Here is a 9,748-nt window from a genome sequence, read left to right as displayed (position 1 = left end):
CGTATGCCTACTGAGACTCTTTCAGCTCTGTCTAAAATTTGGTTCAGGAGACCCACTGGGTAGATATTTGGTAAATATACATTTATTGTACAGACTATTATCATATATCTACCTTCTGGATCTAGGTCTGTATGCTTGATTTCTAGATTAAGATTTTTTGAGAAAGGGATTGCTACTCCACTTCTCGTCTCTTTAGCTCTAGAAGAATCACTTATCAAAGGGTAGTGTTTCCCATACCACCTTGTCTTGTCCTGCTTTCTCCGGTGAGTCTCCTGAACCATAACCACCTGAATCTCCTCTTTACGGAGGAAGTCATTAAAAGACCATCTCTTCTGTGGGATATTAATACCTTAATAAAATCAATCTGTCTTTCTTGGAGTGTGTCATCTTGTTTTAAAATATTTCTAACTGCTTCGCACCCCTTTTGGTGTTCTATAATAGTATACAGGTTAGTAACATCACACGGGACGCCGCAAATTTGAATCTGAATCCAAGAGTGCTGAGAAAGGAACAAGTGAACCTTTTTACTACTTTTTACCTACTCCCACATTGCGGATTGTATTTATAAAGAAGCTGAACTACAACACCTTGTTTAAGACCACCAACCTTCATTATTATCATCTCCTGATTCTGATGAGATAAAGTCCGGATGAAAGGCAGCACCTTCACTCCGGAATAGGCGCATTATATGGGCTTGGGGAAGCCCCATCAAATGTAAGAGTCCACTGATCCTTTAAAAAATTATTTTTGAATAACTACATATTGCACTATTTTTTGTTTCTGTTTTTATATTTTTCATGTGAGATTCACACATCGCTCAACACACCTATTAGGTAGTATCCATTTATTTATAAGATACTTTTTTTTACTAATTGGAGTTAATTTAGCGCAGTCACCTGGTGTTAATTATAAAACATTTATTTTGTTTAACATTTTTTGGAACTGATGGTTACCATTTTATTATTATTATTATTATTTAAGTTCTCAGAGGGTCTAAAGAGACCCTTTCGGAAACTTTGCCAACTCTTTTTTTTTTTTTGAAGAACATGTCGCCATCACATGCAGTTCCTGTGCCATTTAAAAAGAAGACATTATTCATTACATTACATGTAGTTTCACTAAAAAGGACAGTACAACATCCCTAATAGCCACTCCAAAAACACATCTTAAAGGATTTATTTTTTATGTTAAATTCCAGCACAGTTGGTTGTGTCCAGAAGATAAAGTTTACCAACTGCAGAATGGAAGTACATAAAAGTACATTAGGAAACTAGCCAGCAAGTTCACATACAGCATAAGAATCCCAAAATTAAATCCATGGAGAACAGGTCTCATGACTGTAGCAATGTAGACTCTGTGGTTGAAAGTTTGGAAAGCAGATTTACAGTGTAACTGCAACCTTTGTAAATTGTCATATCCAGTAGGAAAACCTATCGGTTGCAAATTGGGCAGAGTAAATGACAAAATGTCAGAGAAGAAAAGTTTTTTCTGCAAATGATCTCTGGTATACACCACGGTAATACTTTTTAGCCGTAACTATGCCTATTTACAGGAAGAGAAAATACATAAAAAGAAGGGCCTTGAGAGAAATATATATATATAAAAAGTATGTTTTATTAAACACCTATAGGTAATTCACATTATAAATTTGCATTAGCTCATCAAGTTATCTCTTGTGGATAGGGAAAAGGGAGAAAGCAGCACACATACATACTTCTGCCTTTCCCTGTTTTCTCTTTTGGTTCCCGTGTATGAATCAATTATAAATATTGTAATGCCTTCTTTTCTGTGTCTGAAGTTCCACTCAATAGAGCAATCCTGGGATCTTTCCTACTGTGTCTATTTCGGGCAATAGTGGTGTCTGTGTCTTACAGACATATCTTTTTCCTTACAAAAACAAAAACAAAAAAAAAGGTGAATGTTATCTTCCTCTAAAATGAAACTGCAAAATGCAGCCCCCCCGTACATGAGAGTGGATGGTGTAAATAAACACAAACAGGAAATGAAGGGTATGTTGTAATGGACAAGCTGTGCCAAGCAATTTCTACTTTTTGAATTGAACATGTCACATTTCTTCTTTTTGTTTTAAAAATTACATATCTAATTTTATAAAACTATCAAAAACAACTATTCATTAGTTATTTTCCACTAGCTTAAGTGGAGGGGTTTTCCATCAATTTTACCCCAGCATAACTTATTGGCAGATCAAAGATGGGAATCAATCCTTGGAAAATGTGTCATATAATTGGTCATGTGGCCAGAGGGGCGTTTTCTTTCCAAAAGAGTCTGATTTAGGGGCAATACAGGGACCTCAAAAGGGAACTCCATGATTTACTCTGATTGGAACAACATCATAAGAAACCACCTGGACTTAAGGCGTTTCCACAGGCCTGCTTATTGATGAACCTCGTGAGTGAGGGTCCTGTGTTTAAGTCCCATTGATTTTAAGAACTGTTTGCTTGTTTTATTTTTCTTTTGTATGTTTTGGATTTTGTAATTGTGGCACTGTGTAGCATTTGTCTTTTTGTTATTAAAATATTCATAATCCAAATCTATCTTTGGGCTCTAGTATTGATAGCCACAAACCCTAAGAGAGCATAACACGTTACCAAATTGTTATTTCCGAATTTCTAGAGGATATATATATGTTGTTTGCCCGGGGTGGGTTGAACTATAGAGAGATATTTTAATTTGCATATCTCACAAATCCGGTATCAAATTCGTGAGTGGTGGGGGGTTACAGGCAGGATTTGGGGATTAATTTGGTATAACTGATGCCTTGTTAAGGGGTGACGTTAGTAAATCCAGAGCCAGAGGCCTGGTGCTTTTAACCCCTTCATGCCCACACCCTCCACACCGCCACGGCTTGGCAAGTAGCCCTGACCATGACACATACCACCTTACTATTAAGACTTCTTGTAATATCAGTAAGAAAAACAAAAAAGAGATACCCCTTAAGTAACAAGACCTTCCACTGGATATTCTCCATAACAACTGCATACATTGGGAGCAGTCTGTGTAAATGAAAGGTTTTAGGACTTACCAAAACACTATTTATTTTTCAGCTTCTTTACAAACACCACTTCATCTCTATTTTTAATACCATATCTAGAAGACAGGAAATATTTACATTTTTTATCAAAAATTCCGTTAAACAATCATTTATAAAATGTTTAGTTATTTAAATTAGACCAGTTGTCCACAACCCACATAATAAAATAACAACAATTAGACTCACAGAATGAGTTTACAATATGAGTTTACAAGATTTAAAATTGTTTTCACACTTCAGAAAATATCTGGAAGCATGTCTGTGTGTTTTAGTGAATATTTGTTGTTCAATCCACTCTCCAACTTTACTACAAATTTTAACAGTAGAGTACTCACTCTCGAAGACTTTTGTTGTCGTTCTCCAGCTTCAGTCCAGAAAAAGACAAATTGTATGTCCTCCATATGTATTTCCTGTTTCAAATGAAAATATTTAGCAGTAACCTATCTAATCAAAGACAAATTTTACCTCAAGACAGGAGGCTTCATAATTTGCATAAACCTTCTTTACTGTACCACCAACAGCAGCAAAGAAAACAACAAAGAAATATAGCCAATGAATGACCAACATAACATATATAATGTCCCAACTGTCACTCCTCTTCTTTGCTGCTGCCACCAGCAAGGTCAGGTCAAATTTTCACATTACTCTATTCTATTCATTATTATCCAATTATTATTTCGTTATATATATTCACACTTTATTACTTTAATTTGTCCATTTTCTCTATTTTATTTCTTTCTTATATTTTTCCTATATATCTGGTCTCTATTCTATTCATTAGTATCCAATTATTATTTCGTTATATCATATATATATATATTCACAATTTATTACTTTAATTTGTCCATTTTCTCTATTTCATTTCTTTCTTATATATTTTTCCTATATATCTGGTCTCCCTTTGGTACAACTGGGTTTTGGCTGCTTACCTTGCCAGCTATGTGGCTCCCTATTTAGGCCGTAATCGCGCTGTTTAGCGTGTGGCCCTTCTTCCTCTTCACTTTTATCCATTAGTCTTTCCCTTTCTTTTTTGGCCTTTTCTCTCCCCTCCTCTCCCTCTCAGTTCTTACCTCGTCTGATGTTCCAGTGTCGTCTTCTGCTTCTTCCCTCCTCTTGTTATCTGTCTTTAAATATTTATTTCCACAATCGCATCTTTAAATATTTATTTCCATTGCGTCTTTGATTATTTATTTCCGCGCGTTCTCTCTTCTGGAGTTCTCCCTTGTGCTCCATCAGTTAACCCCTTCCTTGCTGCAGCTGTTCCAGGCTGCCAGTCTTCTTATAAATAAACATTCTTGTATTCATATGTTTGGTCTCTGGACTTTTCTTCATTAGTTAGTTCTCTTGGTTCATTGTTTAATTATTTCTTATTCTCATCTTATTCACCATTTAGCCACTCTGATTTGCTTTTACTCAGACCCAGGCCCGGACTGGGACAAAAAATGGGCCCGGGCATTTAAGCCTGAGCAGCCCATATTTATTTATTTATTTATTTATTGTTAAAGCCCATCCTTCATGTGCCACCTTTGCATTTAATCATTCACACAAATCATTAACACATTCATTAATGCAGTCTCACAAATCATTCAAGCAATTCATCCTCACATGAATTCATTAATTGTCATACGCATTCACACAATTCATTCACACATTTATTCATTCATTCTCATACGCATTCACACTACCCCCTCTCTTCATCTTATCTGCCCCTTTTCACTATGTAACCCCCTTCCCCACTTCTCAATATGTAGCGCCTTTATCTATCCCCTCCCCCTTTCTCACTATCTAACCCCCCTCTGCCCCCTCTCACTGCACCCACCTCCCTCACCCTACTTACCTTGTTGCCGAAGCAAGCAGCAACTGCGACCGCGCCTGTGGCAGGGCAGGATTGACTTAGGGGCTAATGGAGCTGCAGCTCCAGGCCCCCACCTTAAAATAGGCCCACTCAGGACCGGACTGACTGGTACTATATGGCCGCATTAACACAGAGCCCCTTAAACCCGCCGCAACTACCCCCTCCTAACTATCTACCCTCTCCCTCTTTGAAGTTCACTTACCTTTCAGGAGTCCTGTGGTGGGGGTGCAAGGCCTCTGTCTCCCAGCTCTGCCACTGTATGGATCAGTATAGAGTGATGGGAGTTATGATGTACTTTTAGAGCATAATTAGATCATGAAAAAAGACATTGGAAATGGTACAGCATAACACCCATCACTCTCACGCATTTATCAATCCACAAATATACCAATCCACACACATACACACCAATCCACACACATACACACCAATCCACACACATACACACCAATCCACACATATACACCAATCCACACATATACACCAATCCACACATATATACCAATCCACACATATACACCAATCCTCACATATATACCAATCCACACACATATACCAATCCACACACATACACTAATCCACACGTATATACCAATCCACACGTATACACCAATCCTCACATATATACCAATCCACACACATATACCAATCCACACACATATCAATCCACACATATATACCAATCCACACATATACACCAATCCTCACATATATACCAATCCACACATATATACCAATCCACACATATATACCAATCCACACACATACACTAATCCACACGTATACCAATCCACACACATATACCAATCCACACATATATACCAAGCCACACATATATACCAAGCCACACATATACACCAAGCTACACATATACACCAAGCCACACATATACACCAAGCCACACATATACACCAAGCCACACATATACACCAAGCCACACATATACACCAAGCCACTCTCACTTAATGCTTTCCTACCTTTCCTTTCTTCTTTCAGCTTCTTTTCCTCTTCTTCAGTTCTTCTGTCTTCTCTGTCTTCTTCCGGGTCAGAGGGCACGGACAGCGGTGGGCGCGGCTTCAGTGCTGTGCGCCGGGATCTGACAACAAACCCCGGCGCACAGCAGCTGTTGCCGCGTGGATCACAAGGGAGCGGTATCGGAGGTCTTTAACAGACCTCCGGCTCCCTTGAGTGATTTTAAGCCGGGTTGAACCCGGCTTAAAATCACTCAAGGGAACCGGAGGTCTGTCAAAGACCTCCGATACCGCTCCCTTGCGAGCCTGCTCCTCCAGCGGCGGACATTACTGTCCGTCTCTGGAGGGGTGCCGGGTGCCGCAAGTTGGCGGCACCCAGTGCGGACCGCCCCCCGCCGCCGCCGCCCCCTGGAGGGTGGTCGCACACCCCAAAGGTCGGCCCTGCCCTAAGGGGCCGGGAAGCCCCCACCAGGGCCGGCCTTAGGGGTCTGCGGCCGTACAGGGTTTAAATTAAAACATCGGGGTTTTTTTTTTTCAACTTAAAAAAACTTTATTTAACATGGAGGATGTTAAATAAAGTTAAAAAAAAAACCCCGATGTTTTAATTTAAACTCTGTGCGGCCGCAGACCCGTAAGGCCGGCCTTGGTGGGGACTTCCCGGCCCCTTAGAGTGGCGGACCCGGTCGCAGTTGCGGCGGGCTTAAGGGGCAGGTGCCCCTTATGCCCTGCGTTAATGCGGCCGTAGGTAGGGTAGGGGCCTGGAGCTACAGCTCCATCAGCCCCTAAGTCAGTGCGGCCCTGCCGTGGCCCGGCCCACCGGGCAAATGCCCGGTGTGCCCGATGGCCAGTCCGGGCCTGCTCAGACCATGCCACCGGCTGGTCTAGTGGTTCAGTACTGTGTCTCTCAGAGATGCAGTTGCTGGTTCAATGCCCAGTGGGGCTATTTAAAAATAAATTAAAAAAAAAAAATTTATGTTGAAACTATTTTATTTTACAATTGCTGAAGGCTTGTCCCCAGCTTCACACTGTAAATCAGCAGGGTGATCCATACAAAAGTATTTACATATACTACAATTGCTAAGGCTCATCCCCCACTTCATACTGTCAATCAGCAGGGTGATCCACACTAAAGTACTTACGTATACATATTATATATATATATATATATATATATATATATATATATATATATATATATATATATATATATATATCTCTGCAGCCAAAGCCTCATTTGATACAGCCCTCCAACAGGCTTTAACCTCCATACCTCAGACTCCGGCTATTCCTCAGGCGTTTTCCCCACGGGGTATGCCGCAGAGACAAAGTTATCCTATCAGCCCCTGATCCTGAAGGCTGTGCTCACAAACGTCCTCGTAAAGGAGTCGTGTTTGGCACCAGTAAGGGGAAACATCGCGCTATACGTGCCCCCGTTGGCTCCACCCCAGAGCTCAGTGGGGTTAATCATAGTTCCTCATCTGAGGATGACGAGGCTGCTGGCTCCTATGCCCTAGTAGACGAGTGGCAAGGAGACTCACACGACTCTGAATCTGAATACGAAGCCCCTGTCCTCCCTACCTCTCGCATGTTCAGCGAGACGGCTCACTCATCCAATACAGGCAATCCTACGGTCACAGGAGACTCCACCAACTTGGATGCTGCAGGCGAACCCTGGTTTGACCTGGAACTAATCCAACATCCTCGCTCCGCAGAATGGACGCCCCCGGAGCACATATCCAATTTCCTTGTGAAGTGGATTCGGAAGCCTGTGGAGAGGGAGGTACGAAATAAGCTTCAGGCGGAATGCCCAAGACCAATTATTCCACACAAGGTGCTAAATTCTGAATTCTGACATCTGAATTCGATCCCACCATGGCAACCTATATGGCCAAAACGGGTCGGGACCCTAAGGGGCAGAACGTGGATTAAAAGGGGCCCAAGACAAATTGTTGAACATTACAGGTCCTCTGACAACTATTTCTCATGGCTGACAAAGCGGTTATGTCAGGTACCCCGATGGATGCACCATTAGCCAGAGAATGGATACAACGGTGTGTTATCTTAGTGGGCAACGTGGCTTTGTCCACGGAACGTCGCCGTGCTGCCCTCCTTCGACTTGATCCACGCCTCATGGACCTCGGGAGCAAGGACGTGATTCGTCTGCAGCAGGTGTCTGTGATGCTCATCACCCCTTTTTGGCCGGCTCAACCCTGGTTCCCATCCCTTCTGGAGTTGTCTGCAGAGACTCCACTAACACTTCCGTCTTTCCCTCACCTCCTCCTGGACCCGACCAGGCAGTGTCACCCCCTCATTCTCCAGCAACGTCTGGTTTTAATAGCCTGGAGCCCCCAAAATACGTCACGACTTTCAGAGAATGCGCGAACATTGCTACGAGATGCCCATGCCCCAGGCACCAGAAGGTGTGTGGAACGGCAGGATGATCCATTCTGCGCCTCTGTAGAGTCGGTCCTTAACTTTTTATCCCATCTTTTTTCTCAGGGAAAATCTTATGTTTTTCGCTCGGCTATTTCGGCCTCTCATTACCCCTACTTTCCCTCCCATCCTCTTGTGCGTGGCTCGTTGTACTCAGCAGTACCTTTCGGCTGCGGCTAGTCATCGTTCTTCAAGCTGTCGTCAGCTCCTGTTGTCCTATGCCCCTCCATTCCGACCTGTTTCTTCTCCTACTATCGCCAGGTGGGTGCGTTGGCTGTTACATCTGGCAGGCATTGATTCTAGGTTCGGGGCTCACTCTGTCGGGGGGGGGGGCAGCGGCCTCCGGTGCTATCTCACTTGGCGCCTCATTGACTGATGTCTTACGATCGGCAGGTTGGTCCAGAGCATCTACTTTTCGCACCTTTTACTTTCGTCCGGTTTCACATGCCGCGTCCTCTTTAATTGAGCGTTAAAACTGCAAATTATGAAGCCTCCTGTCTTGTGGTAAAATTTTAGATTATCTTAGCCTCGGTGAAGGCATAATCTAAATTTTATTAAAGACAGGAGGCGAATGTGTATTTTTTCTGAACCAAATAAGTTTATCTTGGTCTCATAGGACCAAAGGACATGGTTTCAGTAATCCATGTCTTAAGTCTGCTTGTCTTCAGCAAACTGTTTGCAGGCTTTCTTGCACATCATCTTTAGAAGAGGCTTCCTTCTGGGACGACAACCATGCAGACCAATTTGATGCAGTGTGCGGCGTATGGTCTGAGCACTGACAGGCTGACCCCCCACCCCTTCAACCTCTGCAGCAATGCTGGCAGCACTCATATGTCTATTTTCCAAAGACAACCTCTGGATATGATGCTGAGCACGTGCACTCAACTTCTTTGGTCGACCATGGTGAGGCCTGTTCTGAGTGGAACCTGTCCTGTGAAACCGCTGTATGGTCTTGCCCTGCAGCTCAGTTTCAGGGTCTTGGCAATCTTCTTATAGCCTAGGCCATCTTTACGTAGAGCAACAATTCTTTTTTCAGATCCTCAGAGAGTTCTTTGCCATGCAGTGCCACGTGGAACTTCCAGTGACCAGTATGAGAGAGAGTGAGACCGATAACACCAAATTTAACCCACCTGCTCCCCGTTCACACCTGAGACCTTGTAACAGTAACGAGTCACATGACACCGGGGAGGGGAAATAGCTATATGTTATATACTACTTATGTCCTGTCTACCCATTCTACACTGCTAAGGAATTTGATGGCGCTATATAAACAATAAATAATAATAATAATAACCTGTAAAGCTCTGGTGAACTCCATGCCCAAGAGGGTTAAGGCAGTGCAGGAAAATAATGGTGGCCACACAAAACATTGACACTTTGGGTCCAATTTGGACATTTCCACTTAGGGGTGTACTCACTTTTGTTTCCAAGGTTTAG

General features: G+C 42.6%; 1 protein-coding gene and 1 long non-coding RNA gene across 2 annotated transcripts in view; both read right to left on the bottom strand.

Annotated features, from left to right (window-relative positions):
• Nucleotides 1-1,596: 1,596 nt before the first annotated feature.
• The window catches only part of SNRNP25 (small nuclear ribonucleoprotein U11/U12 subunit 25), a 42,681-nt gene continuing 34,529 nt past the window's right edge, over nucleotides 1,597-9,748 (bottom strand). The window contains exons 5-7 of the mRNA XM_053472130.1: nucleotides 3,388-3,462; nucleotides 3,044-3,108; nucleotides 1,597-1,887 (exon numbers count right to left, since the gene is read on the bottom strand). Coding sequence (XP_053328105.1) covers nucleotides 3,051-3,108; nucleotides 3,388-3,462 — 133 coding nt within the window. The 3' untranslated portion in view covers nucleotides 1,597-1,887; nucleotides 3,044-3,050. The remainder of the gene's footprint in view (nucleotides 1,888-3,043; nucleotides 3,109-3,387; nucleotides 3,463-9,748) is intronic.
• On the bottom strand, nucleotides 3,929-4,761 carry LOC128502354 (uncharacterized). The gene is made up of 2 exons (XR_008355099.1): nucleotides 4,612-4,761; nucleotides 3,929-4,563 (listed from the first exon to the last, which is right to left on the bottom strand). It is a non-coding gene; the product is annotated as an uncharacterized LOC128502354 (long non-coding RNA).

The sequence above is a fragment of the Spea bombifrons genome, chromosome 7 (genome assembly GCF_027358695.1).
Source record: "Spea bombifrons isolate aSpeBom1 chromosome 7, aSpeBom1.2.pri, whole genome shotgun sequence".
Classification (NCBI taxonomy): domain Eukaryota; kingdom Metazoa; phylum Chordata; class Amphibia; order Anura; family Pelobatidae; genus Spea; species Spea bombifrons.
The sequence above is the reverse complement of the archived record's forward strand: the minus strand, read 5'-3'. Positions and strand labels throughout refer to the sequence as shown.